The 23,932-nt window shown below is 42.1% G+C and overlaps 1 protein-coding gene across 2 annotated transcripts in view; it reads left to right on the top strand.

The window, feature by feature from the left end:
• The window catches only part of LOC309540490 (mucin-5AC-like), a 60,852-nt gene that overhangs the window by 10,482 nt on the left and 26,438 nt on the right, over positions 1–23,932 (top strand). For both annotated transcript variants that reach the window (XM_082237391.1, XM_082237390.1), the window contains exons 7-30: positions 1,063–1,172; positions 1,393–1,609; positions 2,171–2,296; positions 3,827–3,944; positions 4,842–4,980; positions 6,979–7,089; positions 7,938–8,007; positions 8,337–8,474; positions 9,422–9,586; positions 10,471–10,565; positions 11,018–11,144; positions 12,740–12,992; positions 14,304–14,356; positions 14,746–14,846; positions 15,467–15,618; positions 15,734–15,872; positions 15,980–16,093; positions 16,653–16,835; positions 18,351–18,590; positions 19,208–19,364; positions 20,288–20,416; positions 21,488–21,638; positions 23,228–23,274; positions 23,376–23,609. In XM_082237391.1, the coding sequence (XP_082093517.1) occupies positions 1,063–1,172; positions 1,393–1,609; positions 2,171–2,296; positions 3,827–3,944; positions 4,842–4,980; positions 6,979–7,089; positions 7,938–8,007; positions 8,337–8,474; positions 9,422–9,586; positions 10,471–10,565; positions 11,018–11,144; positions 12,740–12,992; positions 14,304–14,356; positions 14,746–14,846; positions 15,467–15,618; positions 15,734–15,872; positions 15,980–16,093; positions 16,653–16,835; positions 18,351–18,590; positions 19,208–19,364; positions 20,288–20,416; positions 21,488–21,638; positions 23,228–23,274; positions 23,376–23,609 (3,369 nt within the window). The remainder of the gene's footprint in view (positions 1–1,062; positions 1,173–1,392; positions 1,610–2,170; positions 2,297–3,826; positions 3,945–4,841; positions 4,981–6,978; positions 7,090–7,937; positions 8,008–8,336; positions 8,475–9,421; positions 9,587–10,470; positions 10,566–11,017; positions 11,145–12,739; positions 12,993–14,303; positions 14,357–14,745; positions 14,847–15,466; positions 15,619–15,733; positions 15,873–15,979; positions 16,094–16,652; positions 16,836–18,350; positions 18,591–19,207; positions 19,365–20,287; positions 20,417–21,487; positions 21,639–23,227; positions 23,275–23,375; positions 23,610–23,932) is intronic.

Below are 23,932 nucleotides of genomic sequence, written 5' to 3'. Positions count from 1 at the left end.
GAAAGGCTGTGTGGCATTTTAAAAGGACCAAGGCTCGTCTGTTGAAGTGATCTCTTGCAAAAATTGCAGTCTTTGTTTTCCCTGTCTTTTTGTAGCTAATTCTGTAAATGGTCTATTACATCTTTAAAACATGAGTATTTTTTCCCCCCAATGTGGGAACGGGGCTCCCAACTTCGAATATACGAACATAGGAAGCTGCCTTATACCACTGGTCCATCTAGCTGAGCTCTGTCTATGCTGGCTGGTGTCAGCTCTCTAAGGTTTCAGACATGGGTCTCCTCTAGTCCTACCAGGAGACACCGGGAATTGAACATGGGGCCTTCTCTATGTAGAACACTTGCTCTACCGCTGAGCTATGGCCCTTTCCTGAGTTTGTGTCAAGCAAGGAGAGTAATGATGTAGCAGAGAACATCTTCGTCCAAGTTTCTGGCCTGGCTATATCTTGTCTCCCTGACCTATGCCACTACATAGTGCTAGTCTGGGATGCAGGATCTTTCAAGGCAGACGTGGGTAGGATTCCTTCATGGAAGTTTGAAAGAGGGCAGACCTACATTCTGTTTTTGGTCTTATGCACCAACCCATCTGTCCTAAAGGATAACAGCCCATCCAGCAGGGAATTCACCATGGATCTTGAGCAACTTCTGGTTTGATGTGGCCAGGAAGGCATCTTGGTTGGGATTGCCAACAAGATGATGCAGACAGATGTGGGTGTTTTTACTTTAACCTCATTGACCTTAGTAGGAACTATAGCTGTTAGATTAATCACAACTTGGAATTTGTTAATGCATAGGTATGGGACAAGAATCTGGGATTTCTTGAGGTAAATGGGTAGGGGTGGGGACTTTTAAAATATATCTTTCCAGTAGTTGACCTGGCTGTCACCTCATGGGCTCAAGCTCTTGCTTCTACATCCATCTGCCAAACTTATCTGGCATAAAGAAAATAAGGATGTGGCCTGTGCCACCCTGGACCAGTAGGGTTAGCTGTACCCTATCTACTCCTGCTCTAACTACAATTTTAGGATGACCATTTTGAAAATAATGCTATTCATACTTATTGCAGACATCAAACTGAATCCTGTGCAGTTTGGAAACATGCAGAAGATGGATGGACCCACCGAAGAATGTCAAGATCCTGCCCCTTCAGCTGCAAGCAATTGCAGTCAGGAGTTTGTAAGGATTCTTTTTGTTGTACCTTCTTTTTAAGGGAGATCTGATATTTTCTTTCCCTTTGCTTTGTCTTCAGGGAATGCAAAAGACACTGAGACAATGAACTTTTGGAAATAAATGCTAACTTACAAATATCATTGGTTAAAATCAGTAGTAGTTCAATAGCTAACTGGCGCTTTATGAAGCCCATTGATTACACACACTGTCTATTTCCTACTTCCAGAGCACTGTCTGCCAAACAGTATTGACTGGTGAAGCATTCATGGGCTGCAATGCACTGGTTGAAGTACAAGATTACATTGATGCTTGCATACAAGACTTGTGCAGCTGTGATAAGTCTGCCACTGATTACTGCATTTGCAACACCTTTGCTGAATATTCCCGGCAATGCGCCCATGCTGGTGGACTGCCAATGGAATGGAGGACAGAAGATCTGTGTGGTAAGTATCTCTGAAAGGCACTTCCGCCTCTCTGGGTCAGACTCAATCATAATGTGGGGGGCACTGTTGTAGGCCGTCTAGCCTAATCCTTTGCTTAATACAGAAATCCAGTAAGCCCAACAGGTGGTTGCCCAGCCTCTGCTTAAAAACCTCTAGTGATAGAGGGAACTCTCCAACCCCATGCAATGGATTCCATTCTTGAATAGAACTTTCCATCAAAAAAGATTCTCCTCCTGTTCCACTGAAGTCTACCCCCTGTAGCTGAAGCCCATTCGATTTAGTCCTGTCCTCTGGGGCAGCAGAAGACACAATTTTTCCCTGTTTGGTGCAACAGTTCTTCATGTATTAGAAGTGTGCTTTCTTGTCTCTGCCTAGTATACATATACCCAGTTTCTTAATTTTCCCCTCACTGGGCTTGTTTTCCATACTCCTGCTTAAAAGAAAAACCTCACCAGAACATAAAACACCATTTGTTTAAAGCAATTTCACCTCAAGAAAACAACCAACACAAAAATTACATAGCGGGTCATCTAATGTTTCTTAATTCATGTCTCCTTTCAGCCAAGACATGCCCTTTCAATATGGAGCACCAGGAATGTGGCTCCCCCTGTTCTAATACTTGTACCAATCCCGAAAGGTCCCAGCTCTGTGAAGATCATTGTACAGATGGCTGCTTTTGTCCACCAGGTAAGTCAACAAACAACATTAGGCTGACAGCAGGGGCTCTGGATATTAATAGCTTTCCATAGAAAACAGCTTCCTGAGTTACAGTTTTAAATGAGATAGTCATGATTGCTATCCTCTGCTATGAAAATTAAGGGCGGTTCTTAAACCCCCCCCCCCCACTTTTGGATTTATTTTGCATCTCGTTTTTTCTATATATCTTTATAGAGTGCTTTTGTGGATAGGCAAATTAAAAATTTAATATATGCACACTTCTTTGCGTATTTTAATTTTATTTTTAAAATGTTTTCAATTATTTTATAATACTTCTTGCTGGAAAGGTCATACACTCTTGCAGAAAGGCAAACTAGAAATACATACAATCAAAAAGATTGTTCTTTTTCATTTTTTTAAAAAATGCACGTATTTATTTATTTCATGCTGAAGTGCTGGTGCTATTCTGAGTAACTTTCAGTTTCAGTGGGTGATGCTGAGTTCTAGTATTAGCAGAAAGAGGGAAAAAGAAATTCCTGTGAACTTTGCTGAGAGTGAATGACTGGCAAGTTTTATGAGGGCAGGGTGTTCAGTTGGATGGCTCAATGAACTGATCCAGCATGGTAGCTTGTATGCTCTTAAAACAAAGCAAACTTGGTCAAGAACACACACACACACACACACACACACACACACACATACTACTACTACTACTACTACTACTACTACTACTACTACTACTACTGGTGTTTAATGTGTGGGAATGTTGAGGGTGGCAGGGAAGAATATATTGATTATTAATATCCTTCCCAACTTGCACTAGCAAGTTTCTTCACTCTGCTAGAGTGCATTCCCCTTCTTACAGAGCAGAAAACTGGTTGCAAACTCATGTGAGTTTCTTAAGACAATAAACAATTCAATCTGGGTTGCCCAGATTGAGATATGTTCTAATATTCCTGATAAGACCCCTTTTGAATCCCTCCTAAAAGAATAAAGACACCACAGTCTTATTCATAAGTAACAAAAAGTAGTTTTACTCACGATCAGGCAGAGCACAGTGTGATCCCTGAAGGCAGGCTTTAGGCTTAAAGTTACACACATGTACAAAGAGGTTTACCTCATATGGGAGATAACATGGGGAACTGCTGTGGCAGCCAGCAGTACAGTCCAGACAGGACAAACGGGAAGGTCGAAAAGGGGAAGGTAGCAGCGTGACTTGCCTTTTACCAGGTCTGGAAAGGTCATGCCCACCTACTAGTCACATGCAAGGAAGGATGCTCCAGGCCAGGAAGACAGGAAGTTTTGACTGGCTGAACCAAACATTCCCTTGCATGTCTAGCAAAACAAGGAATGTTGTACCTGACTGCTCCCAGTGGATTACATCCCACATAATGCAGCTCCCACAATGCCAATTTCTCGAGCTACTGGAAAATGGTAACATGGTAGGTTCCCATCAGGAGTCTGGCATGACAATACCAAAGTCAGTGGAATGGTGTAATGTGCCTCACAGATCTTAAAAACAATGAAACTGATACCTAACCTACCTCCTTATTCTTTTAGGCACTGTGTTCGATGACATAAGCAGCTCTGGTTGCATCGCTGTGAAGGACTGTCACTGTACTTACAATGGAGACACTTATTCTCCTGGAGCTTCTTTTGCATCCCAGTGCACTGCATGGTAAGACACCCACATCTGCTCATTCCTATTGCCTAAAAAATAAATGTGACGGGAATAATGACTCAAGCGTAGAATGTTGTGGTATTAAAAAAAGAATCTCAGTATTGATGTTTACTACTTTAGTGTCAATTCCGTCAAATGCTAAAACACTGCAGCATGGAGCCACATGGATGCTCCCTTGGGTTCTGTGACAGAAGAAAGGTAGACTATAAATGATATGAAACAAAATAAGCTACAAAATACTGAAAAAACACCAACTGACAGGCATCAGATTAATATGAGTGAATTAATATGGCTGAATGTCAAGTACAGGTATCCATATTCAAAGGATATCCTGCTGTTTCTAGGATATCCCTCCAGGTATATTTGACATCAAAATTCACAAAGAAGAGGAGATATTTGAGGACTTTTTTAAGGAGCAGGTTAATGCCATTGTGAAGGAGGAGGTGGAGCAGAAACCCCATTTTTTAAATAAAAAAACAACAACCCATTGAATGCATTCATATTGTATATGAAGGAGATGAAGGTTTAAAGAGACTTTTGTTCAAATATGCGACATCAATCCATTTCTATTCCAAAATTAACTAAAGGGCCCCATTTCGGCAGTGTGTTTTGAAATATGAAGCCTTCAGGAATACACGGGTTATGATTTATTGTTTATTGTTTCAACGTCTTTCAAAAACAGTTATTAACATTGCTATAGCTCATCAAGGAACATTGGATTACCTACAGAAAAGTTGTTCATTAATAAAAGACCACAACCTACAGCAGCACTTAAAGAAAGGGAAATAAGTGTATTAAAATAGCCTAGCTTTAATTATTGTACTTTTCTTTTTTGCTTGTTTTGTTTTCCTTGTGTACACTGTCACCTGATGCACCCCACTCTCTTCTCTTCAGTACATGTACTGGAGGCCAGTGGGCCTGTGTCAGCCTTGACTGCCCCGGAATGTGCTCTGTTGAAGGAGGCTCCCACATCTCCACATTTGATGAGAAACGTTATTCGGTCTTTGGGGACTGTAGCTATGTCTTAACTAAGGTAACCAAAAGGCAATATTTAACTTTTGGGGAGGTTTGCAATGGAGAAACCCCCACATGCAGAGATCAAAATGGCTTGGTTAGAATGTCACAGGAAAAAGGTTTGATTTAATCAAGCTAATGACATCAACAGTAATTTTCTGTACACAGGAAACCCCAGCAAAGAGTCCAACATAAAATAAGTATGCTGATGTCAGCAGGCTTTTGCAGAAGTCCCATAGGAAAGAACTGCAGTTGCCATGCTTTGGGGATTTCATATGCAACTGTTCAATTCAGCCTTCCTCAACCTGGATATTTTGGTCAACAACCCCCTTCAGCACCAGCCAGCATGGCCCTGGTCTGGGATGATGAGAGTTGGAATCCAAAAACATCTGGAGGGTTCTAGGTTGTGGAAGGCTAGTTTAATTCACTGCTGTTTAAGTATTGCAGTGTATTTCTCAGACTGTGAAACCAAGCACATAGAGTGTTTTTTAGTGGCTGGGGAGATGGAATGGGGCCTGGAAAATCTTGGGTCTGAGTCCCTATAGATTTTATGTGTATGCTACATCTGAAGGACACAGCCTCATTGACAAGGCTCATCTCACAAAACGCCGATTGAGACTAAGCTAGTTGGACTTAAAGGTAAAGGGACCCCTGACCATTAGGTCCAGTCATGACCGACTCTGGGGATGTGACACTCATCTCACTTTATTGGCTGAGGGAGCCAGCGTACAGCTTCCGGGTCATGTGGCCAGCATGACTAAGCCGCTTCTGGCGAACCAGAGCAGCGCACAGAAACGCTGTTTACCTTCCCGCCGGAGCGGTACCTAGTTATCTACTTGCACTTTGACGTGCTTACGAACTGCTAGGTTCGCTAGTTGGACTTAAAAAAGGTAAAGGTAAAGGTACCCCTGCCCCTACGGGCCAGTCGTGTCCGACTCTGGGGTTGCGTGCTCATCTCGCTTAAGAGGCCGGGAGCCAGCACTGTCCGAAGACACTTCCAGGTCACGTGGCCAGCGTGATGAAGCTGCTCTGGCGAGCCAGCACCAGCGCAGCACACGGAAACACCGTTACCTTCCCGCTATAAAGCGGTACCTATTTACCGTATCTACTTGCACTTGGGGGTGCTTTCAAACTGCTAGGTGGGCAGGAGCTGGGACCAAACGATGGGAGCTCACCCCGCCGCGGGGATTCGAACCGCCGACCATGCGATCGGCAAGTCCTAGGCACTGAGGTTTTACCCACTTCGCCACCCGCGTCCCATCTAGTTGGACTTAGTTCCCATTAAATTAATGGGACTTGAGCTTAGCCACTACTTAATTTCAATGGGGCTAAAGTATGACTAATTTAGTTTACATCCAGTCCAGAAGCTTTCACTTCAAATCAGCACCTCTCCTCAGATTACTTCCTGTATTACTTCCCTAAGCCAGGGATGGGGACCCTGTGGCCCCAGGACAGTCAGAGATGATGGGAGTTGTAGTTCAGCAGCATCTGGAGGTGTTGGTCCAGCAAAACACTGGGAGCTCTTTTACCTCATGAGCCCTCTTGCCCATTAAGATAATGGAGAGGATGCCTTATTCATGTGCTAGCTCCTTGCAATGAAATATCAATGGGAGCAAGGGATAGACCTTTTACAGCACTGGCTCCTATTCTGTGAAACACCCTTCTAAGAGAAATGTTAATTCTATGATCTTCCTTGCCTTTCAAATACAAGGTAAAGTATGCTTGTTTAGGCAAGCTCTTAATCTTCCATAGGAACTTGGCATGATATTTGACTTGCTAAATTATCACGTTTTAGTCTTATTCATATCATACTTTGTTTTTTAAAACATGTTAGCAACGTGTTGTAAAAACGACATTATATTGTTTTAATTGTGGGAAGTTGCCCCATATTGACAACGAAAAGCAGGCTGTCATTATTTTAAATAAACAACCCAGCTAGCTCAAAAGCCATGCGGTAATGGTTATATAAAAAACCAAGCATTGCATGCTGCCTACACTCTGTGTTCTTCACTTCCAGCTCTGTGACAGTAAGGCCTTCACTGTTCTGGGAGACATTCGAAAATGTGGCCTGACAGACACCGAGACCTGCCTGAAAGGCATCGCCATCAACATAGATGGAGGAGAGACAGTAAGTATGGAAAACAAGGCCAACTATATGCTCAAAAGGGAGATTACACACTGATTTATAGAAGCACTCCTTCCGCCCACAGTGAAACAGCAAATATGTTCAGTCTTATACAAAATGTGTAGAACTGCTCAGTTTTATCTCCTAGTCTCAATTACTACTCCTAACAATAAACCAACTGACCTGTCCCAATCAGAATGTGAACTTCAGTCCCCTTGTGTGGCCCTCATTTCCCCTCTAGGTTACAGTAAGTCCTTTCACAGTCTAGATTTCATAATATTGCAGGCCCACTGCCCCACAACCTCAAGCCCTCCACCTTTCCTTCCTTGCACATTTTCCTTCTCTTCCCACTTCTTTGTTTCCAATGCTCCTTTCTTCAAGTCTCCTTCCCCATATCTATCCTTTCCTCTGGTTACTGTTTCTTGGCCTAGTGCTCTCTTCCTTCAACTAACTTGCTTCCGGTTTTTCCCTCCCTCCCTTTGCTTCCTTATCTCCTTGTGATTCTTCCCATTCTCCAGACTGCCCCACAAACCTACTATGATCCATAGAGAGCTGGGTGAGGATTTAATTCCAGTCAATTGACAGTTGTCCCTTCCCTCATAAAAGTTATTCCAGACATTCTAGCAGCTTTGTTTCCTGAGCAGTTGGAGCATTCATGAACAATTCATTTCCAGCACAATCAACTGGTGTCAGAGGCTTCACTGCTACAGATGCAATACAATGTGGATTTTGTTGGAAGTTTATGTGCATGAGCAGTGTCATCCAAAGTCACAAAGAAACAGGAAAACAAGCGCATATGATATTTTTAACCATACTTGTTCATCATTATCTTTACCTTTCTCCTCTGCCAGGTAGTTGTGATCAAGTCTACTGGGGTCGTGTATGTGAATATGATCCTTTCCCAGCTGCCTATCTCAGCATGTAAGTTCTCCTTTCAGAGATAACACATGACATTCATCATTCTTCACTCTCCTACTCTATTATTGTTCTCAACATGAGGGATACCTTCAGCAAGGCTCTTCTGATGTTCTTAGGATTTTGGACTTTTCTCTTATGCTAGAAGGCCATTTACTAGGGAAAATGGTTAAAATGCTAAGCATAAGCAGTTATTAACTCATTGTTAAGTATGCAAAATGCACATACCCTCGTGCCCCCGCTTGTAGCAAATGCCATAGCCATATGAATCATCAGTTGACACCTGATGAAATGTTTGATCCCATTAGTAAACTCATTATATTCCACTTCGACAGCCAATGTCACCATCTTCAGGCCCTCAACCTTCTTCATCGTTGTGGATACAAAATTTGGCCTCCAGTTACAGATCCAGCTCGTGCCCATCATGCAATTATTTGTACGTTTGGACCCAACCCACAAAGAGCAGACATGTGGTAAGTGAGTCAATTAGTCATTAGTCTCAAGACATAGAGGTGATGTTCACTGAAATCACTGTGATGCTGTATGAAGGATTGCAAGGATTTAAAGTTGAATCCTGACAGGAAAGGTGTACTGTGGAGTGTGGGGGACTCCCTGGTCCTGAATGGGGCAACTGTGCCCCTGAAGGAGCAGGTGCACAGCCTGGGAGTCATTTTGGACTCACAGCTGTCCATGGAGGCGCAGGTCAATTCTGTGTCCACGGCAGCAGTCTACCAGCTCCATCTGGAAAGCAGGCTGAGACCCTACCTGCCCATGGACTGTTTCACCAGAGTGGTGCATGCTCTAGTTATCTCCCACTTGGACTACTGCAACACACTCTACGTGGGGCTACTTTTGAAGGTGACCCGGAAACTACAACTAATCCAGAATGTGGCAGCTAGACTGGTGACTGGGAAGCGGCCGCCGAGACCAAATAACACCGGTCTTGAAAGACCTACATTGGCTCCCAGTACATTTCCGAGCACAATTCAAAGGGTTGGTGCTGACCTTTAACGCCCTAAACAGCCACGGCCCAGTATACCTGAAGGAGCGTCTCTACCCCCCATCGTCCAGCCCGGACACTAAAGTCCAGCTCTGAGGGCCTTCTGGCGGTTCCCTCACTGTGAGAAGTGAGGTTGCCGGGAACCAGGCAATGGGTCTTCTTGGTATTGGCGCCCGCCCTCTGGAACACCCTCACATCAGATGTCAAGGCAATAAACAACTATCTGGCTTTTAGAAGACATCTGAAGGCAACCCTGTATCAGGAAATTTTAAATGTCTAATGTTTTACCATTTTTTATGTGCTGTAAGCCGCCCAGAGTGGTTGGGAAAACCAAGCCAGATGGGCGGGGTATAAATAATAAAATTATTGTTGTTGTTCTTGTTCTTGTTGTTATTTAAAGTCCCCATGGTTTTGTTCCAGGTCTCTGTGGAAACTTCAACAATGTCCAAGCAGATGACTTCAAAGCTGCCAGTGGAGTAGTAGAAGGAACTTCAGCTGCTTTTGCCAACACGTGGAAAGCACAGGCCAATTGTCCTGACATCAAAAATATTTTCGAGAACCCGTGTACTCTCAGCATAGAAAATGGTATGTGCACTGATATTTTGCAGCTTTTCTCCAAGGACACTCTTTAACCAACAGCCTAATTAGAAAGACCCTTTAGAATTATTTTTTAAGCAGAAACTCACATTAACTCTATTAACTATTGTACAATAGAAATGGCCCTTGTATAGGGCTGGTAAGGACATAACGGTCATGTTGACTTTTTTAGCTTTTATATTCCACCCTTCCTTCATGCAGCATCCTAATTCTTCTCCCTCCCATTTTATCCTCACAACAACCCTGTGAGGTAAGCTTGTCTGAGAGAATGTAACTGGTTTTTGGACACCTAGGGATCTTAAAAGCTGGCTGGGTGAGTCCAACACACACTCTCTAAGTCATAGTTTGTTGCTCTATGCCACACTGGCTCTCAGATGACAATGGCTCCCCATAAGAGAAAATGGCTTTGTACAGCTGGAACAATCATGGCAGAATACTCCACATTATCCAGATCATGGTGTATTAAGACAGCAGAGAAAAATGGCATGACAGACAAAAGATGACGGGTTAAAGCAGATTATAGGTGACTTGAGCAAGCAAGCACAACTATATGATGCAGAAGGAAGGCAGAAAGATACAGTTAACAATGAGAGCAAGTTCTAATACAGTATTTTCTCTCATTGACTGGCTGGAATAGGTTCTCGAACTCTGATAGTGATTCTTACATGCTTGGGTGGTGGATATAGAGGGATGCATGAGTCTGAAGGAACTAGACTATTGTACAAAGGTGAAGTTTGTAGCTCTGCCCTGCCCACCACTGGCGTAAGGTCCCTGAGAGGCTGCACAGAAGGGAATGTGTTCCTTGGGCTGAAACACATTGCCCATCTCTGCAGTAATATATATAAAACCACATTGCCCTTTGTCTTGTATAGAAAAATATGCTTCGCACTGGTGCGGCCTGCTGACGGACAGCAATGGACCCTTTCAGATGTGCCACTCTGCAGTAGATCCTGCTGTTTTCCACACGGTACTTTGTACATTCTGTTTCTTTGAAGTGCCAATGAGAATCTGAACATAACTCCTGGGGATGGGAATTAAACCTGTTAGAGTGGATAAACAATGTCAGGGCTTCAGTATACTCTCTGCCAAACTTTCTGTCATTAATGTATATTATCAATCCCCATATCATGTTATCCTACATATTCATTTCTCGCTTCACTACTAAATATAAACATCTCCTCATTCCACTATGTGTGGTTGGCCATGTAGTTTGCCAACTTCTGAGACAGAGGTTAACATTTAAGCAGCTGGTTCTCAGGAAACTCCCAGGTCCTCAGTAGTTTAAAGCAAGCAGTGTGAAATATAAAGACATATTTTTAGATTAAATTCATAGATGAGTTCTTCATGTGAAGGTTTAAGAGCAAATGTCCCTGAAAGGGGGGGGGAGTTAATATTAATGGCTATTCTCTGTCTCCCTAGACCTGTATGTTTGATACCTGCAATTGTGAAAGGAGTGAGGACTGTATGTGTGCTGCCCTTTCCTCCTATGTCAGAGCCTGTGCTGCAAAGGGAGTGCTGCTGAGCGGATGGAGAACCAGCATCTGTAGTAAGTTATGAGGATTTTGTAAACCTAAAAGCAAGTGACCAGAGGAGATTGTCAAAGTGTTTCATATAGAACTCCAAACCATGATTCACCCCAACATTTTTGGATTTTTTTCAGTGTCGCTGAATTATTTTGCAAGTTTTCTTAGTAGTAAGTCTCAATGAAATTAATGGAGCTTTCTTTTAAGTATCCAACATGGTGCTAAGTGAATCTCTGTCAGCGCAAGATGGAAAGTTCTTCTCTTTTCTCTCCCCGCCCTGCCTGGACACCCCCTAAATGTGTTCTTGGAGTTCCCCAAACCCTCAAGAACAGGTTTGGGGAGGGTGCAGGGTGCATAATACATAACGTAACAATGCATATTATAACTGATTCTTTTTTAAAAAGAAGAAAGAAACCCAAATGTTTTAAAAAAGTAGTCTTGGCATTTTGGGTTTAAAAATATACTGCAGTTGTTTAGAACACCACTTCATTTTTGTGACTTTATTTTTGATGCATCTGCTTCAGCCACTGCATCTCTCAAATAAAATGAGCTGCTAGAGAGAAACATCTGCTCATCTGTAGATGTGTGGTTTTTTCTATAGAAATTCAACTGCTGCCTGCTAGTAAGTGGCAAAGAAGGCAGTTTTTTTTTTTGTTGGCTGCCATTTTGAATTTCCCCAACTGCACATCAGAACAAGGCCGCCTGGTTCAATTTGCTCCCTCTCAAGATAATTTTGATCCCCTCCACAGCCTGAAATACTGATGAATCAAAACAACTCATTTCAAGGAGGTGGTTTTTATGTGGACCCGATCTTTGTCAGTTAGTAGCAGCTGTAGTTTCAAAATTATCCAGGACAAGATTTTGAAGGAATTTGAAGCATCTATGCTTTGTTTGTGTGACAACCCCAAAGTGGTGCCAGTAGTTTCCTGAAAGTCTTAATCTGGTGAGCAGATACAGATGAGGTTTATGGGAGCTGCAGAAAGTTCAGAAGGAAATAAAGTTATTGTTTGCCATGGGGAGGCAAATCACAACCAAAAAACCTTGCAGTCTTATGTGAATAATGGAGCGTGTGCTAGTTTCTCTCTCTAGTTACACCAAAGAATTCTTGACAGCACTGGATTAGAAATTAGGAGTAAAAGACATATTTTTTGGAAAAGATAGAAAAACACACAAACTATCAAATGAGTAGTTTTCAAAGCTGTGATTTAAAGATGAATCTGGAATCACATAGCTTGATTCAAAGGCCAATAAATTACATGGATCAGTCACGTTTTGAACAGGCTCCTTTTCATAAACCCATACAAGATAGTAACTTCCCTTCTGCAAGTTAAATTTAATTCAAGGCACCCAAGCAATCATTCATACAGTCTTTATGCACAAAGCAGCATACGTCACTGTACCCAGAACATCCCATCACACCTGGATGGTGAGGCAGACATCCTAAGCTTCTCCAGCCTCTGGGACTAGAGCCCAGCATCTAGATATACAGATATGCATCTAAACACACACAGCCAATGTTTTTGAGTATACATTGTACCCTGCGACGTCTAGTAATTTATAGCCACAGTAGCCCTTAGATAACCTCTGGAACAACTTCTTTTCTTTTCCCTCTCTCAAGCCAAATACCAAATGTGTCCCAAAACCCTGGTTTACCGTTACAACATTACTTCCTGCCAACCCACCTGCCGATCTCTGAGTGAGCCTGATGTCACTTGCAACATTAAGTTTACCTCCGTGGATGGATGCACCTGCGAAGAAGGGATGTATATGGATGAGAGCGGCAAATGTGTACCTGCTACCAGCTGCCCCTGCTACTACAAAGGGACTCCTCTGCTGTCTGGAGAAGTTATCCATGAAAATGGTGTCATATGGTAAGTTATGGTTTGAAATAAGCATTGTTATGAGGTGATGGGAATAGACAAAATTTCCTTTTTTTTTATAAAATTTTTATTGGTTTTACAAAAGTTTTTATAACAAACAAACATAAATAAAACAGACAAACAAACAAATATAATTTCATAATGTCCTTTCATAAACTTCTTTCCTCGGACTTCCCCATACCTCCCCTTTCTGCATCCTCATGTCCGAATTTTATAGCAACTTATAAATGTTTTCTCCCATCCTAATTCATCATAGTCCTTTCTTAATCTAATCTTATATTACTGCAACCCTTTCTCTCTATAAAATCTCGACATTCTAAACTTCATCGAGTTTATAATAGTCCTTAAGATAAATCTTAAATTTCTTCCAGTCTTCTTCCGCAGTCTCCTTTCCCTGGTCACGAATTCTGCTCGTCATCTCCGCCAATGTCGGGAATAGACAAAATTTCCTTCCATAGAACCATGCTTCTAAGCTGCCCTTAATTATGATTTTTTTTAAATTTTGTTTTTTGGAAGATTCAGTCAATTTAATTTTGTAATGTCTGGTGCTTAGATATTAGGTGCCTTTGTGACACATTTCTAAATGCCCCAAAGTTTCTTATTTATGTGAGAAAAATATAGGAGCCCAGCTGGATCAGACCAAAGGCCCGCCTAGTCCAACATCTTATTCTCATAATGGCCAACCAGAAGCCTGTGCAAAGCTCACAAGCAACTTATGAATGCAATAGCAACCCAGCTCATGCTCATTAGCAACATTATTCAGAGGCAATACTGGAGGCAATATAAAGAGATCATGACTAGTAGCTGTGGGTGGCCTTGTCCTCCATGAATTTGTCTAATCCTCTTGTAATGCCTTCCAAGTTGTGAACCATCACTATGTTATCTTGTAATTAATTCCATAGTTTAACTATGCTTTGTGCTTCCCTTTGTCTATCCTATATCTCCCACCATTAAACTATCGCATCTGTTAAAAACGGGCTTTCTAGTAATGGCTGGTGGAGGGTGAGGTTGAGGAGAGAACTTGAGACTGGCAACAGCACCATAGGTGCCCTGTGGATCTCTGAGGTCTGTCCACTCCTGATAAAAATGCCTCAACCCAGTCCAGATCCACCAAGGAGGAATTCTTAAAGCATTTTAACAGGCTATTTTAAGGGAAACATTTTCCTTTTGGTCACAAGGTGACAATTCAGCATTCCACACCATGAAGGATTTGTTGTTGCTGTCCTTTAGCCAGGCAAGAACAACTGCTCTTCATAAAACTGGTTCAATTTTTAAGTAAGAAACATTCTTCATCTCTTGCAGCACTTGCACACAGGGAAAGCTTCAGTGCATTGGAGAAGTGAAACCACAACCAGGTAAGCCAAATCACAGAAAAAGATAATAGTAGTTCCAGAGACCTTGTAAAACTGAAATATTCAATTGGACTTTGAGTCCTCTGTAGATTGGCTGAAAATATCCCATAGCTTCCCTCCAATGTACAGATGTGAGGAGTTGTTTTCCAACCTTGAGTGATGCAAGTTCCTATTATCTGCTAAGAACCATAGCCAAGATAGCCACCATTCTCTGTCTTAAAATTGGGAGTGAAAATATAATGTTGTCGTTGTACAAAGACTTTTATGTGTGTTTTTAAGTGAGGTGTTGATAATGGTGTGCCCTGAACTAGTTTTCATGACATACACTCACTGTTATGGTGGCTAATGTCTAATTTCAAGCTGAGATTTCATCTAGCTCTCCTTTCTATCAGAATGTTTTGCTCCCATGGTCTACTTTGACTGCACCAATGCCACAGTAGGAGCCACTGGAGCCGAGTGTCAGAAGAGCTGTCAGACCCTTGACATGGAATGCGTAAGTGTGACGACATTGTAACCATCTCTTATCTAAATTACCTGTTCAACTTATGTATTACATTGTTCCCATGATGATTGCAGTTATCACTTCTTTCCTGAATTTATGAAACTGTCAGCACCGCTCAGCATTCACCATGGTCTCCTGTTACAAAATAGGAGTCATGCTGATGGGTGATCAGAGGCAATGACGAAAGCTAGCCTACAGAACCCATCAGAAGGTACTTCAGTGGTAGAGACAGGGAGGCGCAGGGCATGGTAAACCAGTTTAACCACCATGTTATGACTTGTGAATCACTCTTACACCCAACATTATTTTTAAATCAAGGGACACCCAACATTTTTTTAAAAAATCAAGGGTATCAATATACCAAGTCACAATCTAGTGATTTGTAATAACATTCTCTCAAAGAGTTCAAGAAAAGTTCTCCACACCTAAACTCCTCTGAAAAAGTAAACTTGAAGCAGTTTTGCATAGCTTGCTAATTAATTGACTCTTCATTGGTAACGCACCACTGGAGACAGATACTGATTTCACTTTGTCTAGTATCTTAGACACTTTTGTTTCTCACCTATTGATTTGTCAAGTAACATCTTTTGCTGCCTTATCTTCTGTTACAGTACAGCACACAGTGCGTCTCTGGCTGCATGTGTCCCAAGGAGTTGGTGTCCGATGGCCAAGGTGGGTGTGTAGCTGCTGAAGAGTGTCCATGCATTCACAATGAAGCCACATACAAGCCAGGGGACAGCATCAAGGTGAAATGTAATACTTGGTACGTATCGCCTGTTATAAGCTGAACTAAAAGTATTGAACTCTTCCATCTAAATGGGGGGGGGGTCAAACAAACCCCGCTACTGTGAAATCTAACCATATTTCTGTCTGTGCAGTACATGTAAGAACAGAAAGTGGGAGTGCTCCACTGAACCCTGCCTGGCAACATGCTCTGTTTATGGAGATGGTCATTACATCACTTTTGATGGCAAACGCTATAGCTTCAGTGGAGACTGTGAATACACACTGGTCCAGGTATAATACTTTTCTCCCCAAGCACTTGCTTTTTTTAAAATGCAGAGTCTTTAGTCTTGATATGGCAAGCTGTGTTCATGAACACCATATAACCCTCTTCTCCACAGGATCATTGCGGTAAAAACAATTCAAATGCAGGGACTTTCAGAGTGATCACGGAGAACATCCCCTGTGGCACCACCGGGACAACCTGCTCAAAAGCCATTAAAGTCTTCATGGGGGTAAGTAGGTTCATGCAAGATGAACGCAAAATATGACTTGTGCACCTGGACAGAACTGGGTTATATTAAATCTACAAATGGGGAAATAATGGAGTGCAAAGTAACTAAGCTGTAAAGGTAGGTAGCCGTGTTGGTCTGATGTAGTTGAAATAAAAAAAATTAAAAATTGTCCAGTAGCACCTTAGAGTCCAACTAAGTTTGTCCTGGGTATATGCTTTTGTGTGCATGCACACTTCTTCAGATAGACTGAAACAGAAGACCCTTATATATAGTGGGAAGGTGGGGTGGGGTTTTTTAGAAGGGTAGTAGGAGATGGGTGATTGACTCGATGGGTATGGTAAACCTGTTGACACTGTTAACGACTGGAATTAGTCCTTCAGGAAAAAGCAAAGGATAGTATACAGATGACCAAAAATAGCTTTAGCATGTGTAATGAGACAAGAATCCAATATCTCTATTCAGACCAGGTCTCTCCATAGTTTTCAGTTTAGTAATAAGTTGTAATTACTTGAAAGAGAAGTTGCTGAATTACAACTTATTGTTGCTTTTCATCTTTCAGAACTATGAGCTGATACTCGCTGATGAAAAATTTACAGTGGTACAGAGGCTTTCTGGTGGAGGTGAAGTGCCATTCAAGGTCCGCTACATGGGAATCTACATGGTGATTGACACCACAGCTGGACTGGTCCTGTTGTGGGACAAGAAAACCAGTATCTTCATCAAACTCAATGACGAATTTAAGGTATGCTGAGAATGCCAGATCAGATTATATAGGGGGGTGTGTGTAATGAAAGAGAAGTGCTACAACATTCTTCCAGGAAATTCTGTAAAGGACAAACATTAAGAGCTAATGTTAGCATTTAAATATTCCAGTCAGTTGATTTATCAGATGAATCCCCTTACTTGACCTCTTCATAGTCAGTTTAACATAGGTTCTTTGTCTGTATGAAGAACTATTGATAGTGATGAGAAACTGGTCACATTAAAAACAAAGTACAAGACAATGTACTAACTTCATATTATGATGAAGTATGACTCCAGAAATTGATTATTCTTTATGTGATCTCATGGTGGGCTTCCCATGGGCAGCTGGATGGCCCTTGTGAGAAAAGAATGCTAGACTATATCAGCCAGATCAAGAATGGCTCTCTTTACATTCTAGCTATCATTTCTATCGCAGAACTATTTTTTCTTGCATGATCAATGTGCACAGGACTGGTTACAGGACAGTGATAGACAACATGGTGCCTGACATCATCCCTGACCATTGCCCATGCTGCCTGGGGTTGATGGGAGTTGTAGTTCAACAACATCTTAAGGGCACTGTGTTGGTTACCACTGTGATAGTATAGTATAGTAAAGGTTCGGGTTTTTTTTCATAATAATGCAGCAAAATATATGCTGTGATTGTCAATATCCAAAATATGGTTAGCGTTGACATTCACATTCATATGTAAATGCTGGCCATCCCAAATTGGACAAGCACAACATCCGGATAGTGATGGAAACTGCCCTTCCTCTGGTCATCAAATTGATCATCTGATACACAGGAAAGTGAGTGGTAATAATTCCCTTGTGTGCCTGTGTATGAGAGAGAGAATGTGCAGTGGCTGCATCTACTTTTGGTCCCATCCATCACTGCAATGCAGCCTTAAGAGGGTTGACCAAGGGTGAATGAATCAAACCCAAGGAGATTACCACCTCTGCTCTCAAGGACTCCCTCATGATGCAGAAACAAATCCCTCAAGTTTCTGGTTTTGAATTTGTAATTATGGTAAGCAGTATCTGATTCCCTTCACTTTTCACAAAATAACTATATATCATTATTTTTTAAATAATCTTTTTGAATGAAATTATTTTTTAAAAAATGTGATTGAGAGTGGGTGGGGAATCAGCCTATGCCATTTTTTCTGCTAAAAAAAAGCAACTGTTGGAGCAATTGTTCTTGTAGAAGCCTAAAATATAACTTTTAATATACTTTATATGTTATGAGGCTATGCTTAAATAGGTGTGCTAATTCGGTTTACTGCATGTGTTTGATGTGTACATAGGGTCTCTGAGCACATGAAATTATCAGTTCATGTAATGGGGACAGTCAATCTATCCATGCATGTACATGCTGTCAGCTTCCTCTGCAGAAAAAGTATGCAGTCATTATAAATAACCAAAGTATTATTCCGTTTTGAAAATGCAGGGTCTCTAATCCCAGGAAAATAAATTTTCCACTCCTCATTAACTTGTGCTTGTCTCTCTGCAGGGTCAAGTTTGTGGCCTCTGTGGAAACTATGATGGCAATGACATAAATGACTTCACCACCAGGAGCCAGTCTGTTGTAGGAGACGTACTGGAGTTTGGTAACAGCTGGAAGGTGTCCCCCACTTGCCCAGATGCCCCGGGCAGCAGAGATCCTTGTTCTACAAACCCATATAGGAGTTCTTGGGCCCAGAAGCAATGTAGCATCATTAACAGCAAAGTGTTTGCTTCCTGCCACTCTCAGGTATGGGCAAATGCATTTTTAAAAGAATGTATAGGACACTTGAACAGCTCCAAGCTTAAGACTTGATGTGCCTGCTCTTGGGACAGGCTATACAAACCACTGCATATGAGCAACATAAAAATGTGTTGTCATTCTGTCAGCTAATAATTCAGATAAGAAAAAGTTAAATGTGAGCCCCAGATTGGTTAGGCTCCCCAGCACAGTAAATGCCTGATATTAACACATTTAATTGATAATTAATATTTAGGGGGTTGCCAACCAATTTTCCTTTTTCCTCAGTGGATGCATAAAAATACCCTTTGCTTCAATGACAAATTACTTCCTTGACAATTACTAATGGTAGATGATACATAACCTTTTCACGTCCGCTTGACGTTTCGGAAGCATTCATGTTTATTATTAACAACAAATTGCCTCTGCATGCAATTCTGTTGCTATAACAAAATGTGCAACTTGAAAATAAAAACAATGACTGATGTCACAAATTTTCCATGCTGACTTTGTTGGAGAAACGAGAACTGTAATTGAAAAAAATCAGAAAATGCACCCTCCCTCTCTGACCATGGTCTGCCAAGACTGAACCACAAATTAAACCATGTGTATTCCTTCTCTAACAGGTTGAACCAACTAAATATTATGAAGCCTGCATCTCTGATGCCTGTGCTTGTGACACTGGGGGAGACTGTGAATGCTTCTGTACTGCTGTAGCCGCCTATGCTCAGGCGTGCAATGAAGCTGGCAGTTGCATTTCTTGGAGAACTCCAAACATCTGCCGTGAGTACTGCCCATTCCTTTTAAAGTAATAACAAAAAGATAGATTAGTGAGAACAAGGAGTAGGCTAATGTTTCTATATTTTTAGCACCATATATGGTATGTGGTAGGATGACATGCAGTAGGTTGGAGCATTGCTGAACGTTTGCATATTTTTGTAATCCAATTTCTGCATTCATTTTGAATGCAGTGACGCGATCACAACAAGATTCCTGCTTGTCACATTCATATCATGAACACTTGAATTTATCCTAACTTTGCAAGAGCTAAATGTCTTCAGAATGTGCTAAATCTCAGCATATCCCCTCCTTACTGTCCAATCCCCTCCTTACTGTCTCCCGTGCTGTCAACCCATAGCTGCCTGTGACCATGAGGTCAAGGAAAATAGGAACACTTTCCCTGGAACAAGTACTGCTGCTGCTACTAGCTGCCTGCCTTGTTATTCATTAAATTTATATACCGCCCTTCATCCTAAGATCACAGGGTGGTTTACAGTACAAAAAAGCAGAATACATAACATAATAACAAAAAAACCCCCACCAGTAATACGTTTAGAAGACCATAGATCTTTTATATTTTGGCAGAGGGAGCGTAGCCATTCACCAGGCCCAGCATTCACCACCCAATCCTACCTGTGATCCACCCAGTCCAACATCTCTGATCTTACCTCCTACCAGCTGGGGAGAAGAAGTAGCAGGAGGGTAACTGGGTCTGTTCCTGACATCCCTGCTCACAAAATTCATTTGATGGTGTTCCTGACTGGTGAAGTGAATAATGACACTAGAAAAACAAGCAACTAATATTGCTTACCAGATCACTGAATGAGAAATGACTGGCATACAGTGCAAGGATAGGTATTGAGTGCTATGAAATTAATGCATTTTGCTTGAAAGTAACATTAAAAAACCCTTTCCTCCTTTTGCAGCTCTGTTCTGTGATTACTATAATCCAAAAGAGGAGTGTGAGTGGCACTACCAGCCTTGTGGCTCTCCTTGTATGAAGACTTGCAGAAACCCAAGTGGAAAATGCCTCCATGAGTTACAAGGCTTGGAAGGTACAAGGATTGTAGCCTTACCCTTGATCTACAAATGATGATTACAGGAAACTTAAAAGCTTCATTTTATATTAATTGTTATAAAAACTGTGGTTGCCCAAAAAGAAATGCTTGATGCTTTGTGAATATGGGAAGTTTGGTTTAGGGAAAGGGAAGTTACTGTTTTGTCCCAGTCAAGGGGACAGGATCTAGCCCAGTGGAGGCATGTGTTACACAGAAAATTCAAAGTCACATACTGCTGGTCCCTGTCTGGGATCCAGAAGCAAATCCAGATCAAGCAGAGATTGGATTTCAGCAGGCAAGGTCAGATTCTGATGTTCAGGGTCAGGCAAAGTAAAACACAGATCAGGTTCCCATGAGGTCATTCCAGCAAAGTAGAGAGTAGGTCCAGATAAACAGAGTCAAGTAAAGCAGAGGTTGGGGTCCAAAAAGGCAAATGAGCAAACAAACATATGAGCAAACAAACAGTCTAGGCTGGACTGTTGTTCCAGCACCCAACTATCCTGGACTGAGCCTTAAGTAGGATTGCTGCTTTGATTGGGAAGCTAACTTCTTCCCTGATGCATAGAGCCCTTACAGTTAAAGAGGTTCAGCCACTAGGTGCCATTCACTTTGGAAGCTTGGGGGAGACCAAGGTTAAGTTCTTGCCTCTAAGCTGGAGACCAGAGTTCGAGGAAGACAAGGCAACTTCTTCAAGGTAGAGAGGTGCAGGCATCATGTGCTCCTTTGATGCTAGAACACCCAAGGAGGCAGGAATGTCTCTTTTGGTCAAGAGATTCCCTCTGCATCTATGGCCTCTTCTCCTTTAGCCTTGCTAAATGACAGTTGCTTGAGATCAAGATATGGCAGGGATGGGCAGCCTGTGGCCCTCCAGATGTTGTTGAACTACAGTTCCCATCATTCCTGACCCTTGGCCATGCTGGCTATGACTGGTGTGAGCTTGAGTCCAACAATGCATGGAGGCCAAAGGTTCCTCATCCCTGGTTTATGGGGTGACAGCACCATACACAAAATCAGCTTAAAGGCTAACATTTGTGCAGGGTATGGTAAAAGCTCTCTTTCTTACCACAGGCTGCTATCCAAAGTGTCCAGCTGATAAGCCCTATTTTGATGAAGATGAGATGCAGTGTGTTGATCTTCCAGCGTGTGGCTGCTTTGATGGCAAAGGAAACCACTATAAGCCAGGAGAAAAAATGCCTTCACAAAAGAGCTGTGAATCATGGTAATGCTTGTCTTTCAAATGATGAGAATGAAAATGTGAATGTAAAATTGTTTAAAGTTGTGGCAGAGGCATAGCATGCTCTATTTCATACTGCAGAAACAGGTTTGAGAAGGCAAAGTTTGGAAATGTTCTCCTTAGGATTAATCTGCTCCAGCATGTCTTACTACATTATAATATGGGTTCCATTCTTCTCTCCTGCCCACCTCTTTTTGAGCTTCTACTGTGGTAAAAAGAAAGTTTGCCTGAAGGCTCTAGTGAAATTACTACCGCTCTTTTCTTCACTTTCACTCAGCTAATTTGTTTCTCCTCTTCTGTAGGTTCTGGTAAGGATTCTCTACTATCCTACGTGCTGTGCTTCTTCCTTTTATATAGGGACAGATTCTGATATTTAGGGCTGTGTACACACCATACATTGAAAGCACATTGAAAGCACATTCCCAACTCCAAAGATCCGTGGGATCTGTAGTTAGTTAAGTGTGCTGGGAATTTTAGTTCTGGGGGTAAACCACAGTTCCCAAGATTCTTTCAGGGGGAGATTTGCTTTAAATGTTTGTTATGTACACAGCCATTGTCCATGCTGATTAGTAGAATGAATAACCAACCAAATCAGCTTTAGGAATGACCGCTCCCCACATTAAGTAAGCCCTTTGTGTGGTTGCGCGCAGCCCCCTGGACCCTATGTGGCACCATTAGCACAGGCTTGGCTTCGCCTTCTCCAGGTGGGATACCTGGAGGTCTCCGCCTACCTCAGCCAGTTGCCCAATCCCGCCTGGGGAGGCGTTGCCAAGGTGATCAGGCCAAGTAGGGGGAGGGACCACCTGCCCACACAATAGGGGGAGGACCTTACCTGGGAATCATCAGTTAGCCCCACCTTCTAAACAACAGCCAATATACCAATTGTTGGGGGGAAGGGGGTATCTGCTTTTACAAAAAGAAAATTAGAGTTAATCATTGGATGTTCCCTGTGGAACCAAAAAGATAAATGATTCAATTTTAATTCCATTTACTTTGAAGTGCAGTCCATTTATTTCAATGGAACTTCCTTCCAACAGCAAGTAAGATGCAGTCTTTCACACACCCACCTGGAAAATGGAAGCTCTACTGCCGGGGTGGCCAACTCCCGAGAGACTGTGATCTACTCTCAGAGTTAGAAACCGGCAGTGATCTACCACCTTTTGGGGGGTTCTAGTCTAAGTTGTTGAGCTTTTTTAGGGAGGAGGAACACTTTCTTTAGGGGAGCTTCTTTGGGGGGAGCCCGTGATCTGACAGTGATCTACCACAGACGTTCAATGATCTACCAGTAGATCACAATCTGCCACTGGATGTCATGGAATTTAGTTCTGAGTAAATGAGTAAAACCAATTAGAGTCAAAGCCTAAAATTGCTTTCTCAATCCAAGTGTAGTAGTTTATTCAGAATTTCACCTCCATAGACATTCTTTTATACTGGTTGTATATGCCCCTGAGGACACACTCCATTGTCTCTTGAGGCAGATGGATGCCAACAACTAATATAAGGAGGGCTGTTAGTGTCTTCTTTGCTCACTAAAGAAAATTAACTACCTTCAAATGTGTTTTCTTTCCTTTTAGCTATTGTTCCATGGCTGGCAAACCAGAGTGTCGATATGATGAACTTGGTATGTTCTCAGTGCTAAGTTTTAATATGAATTGTGAGTGATTTGGAACAGCCTTTTACATTTTAAGAAGTTTAATGCTGACAATTTCTTTTGAATGACAGAATGCCACTGCATCTATGAAGGGAAGATTAGCAAGCCGGGGGATGTCATCTACAACACAACAGATGGCATTGGAGGGTGCATCACTGCGATTTGCAGTAAGAATGGAACAATAGAGAGGAATATCTTCCCATGCACAACAACACCCACCACAACCACCACCACCACCACCACTGCACCAACCACTACCGTCTTTAACTTTTCCAGTACCTCTTCACCAGCAACCACTACTGCAGGTAAAAACTCTGATGATAGTGCAATCATATGGTTCACTCCCTCCCTACCCTGTTCAGTGAAACCCATCTCCAGCACATTGGAATTAGTAGATTGTAGTAGAGTATAAATTTCAAGAGCATTACCCTGCAACGTTGTCTGTGGATTTCTGTAGTTTCTTTACCACCTTTTGCATAGCTGTATGGTACATTGCTATGGCGGAGACATAGTTCTGCCTCCTGGAATGGTACTCCTGGAATGGTACTGCATGAGCGTTTTTACCCTTAGCATTTTCTGAGCTGGTGGAAATGAATACCAGCCATTCCAATCAATCTAGGAAGGGATG

This window comes from Podarcis vaucheri (assembly GCF_965113315.1).
Source record: "Podarcis vaucheri genome assembly, chromosome: 1".
NCBI lineage: Eukaryota > Metazoa > Chordata > Lepidosauria > Squamata > Lacertidae > Podarcis > Podarcis vaucheri.
This window is presented reverse-complemented; position numbering and strand designations above follow the sequence as displayed.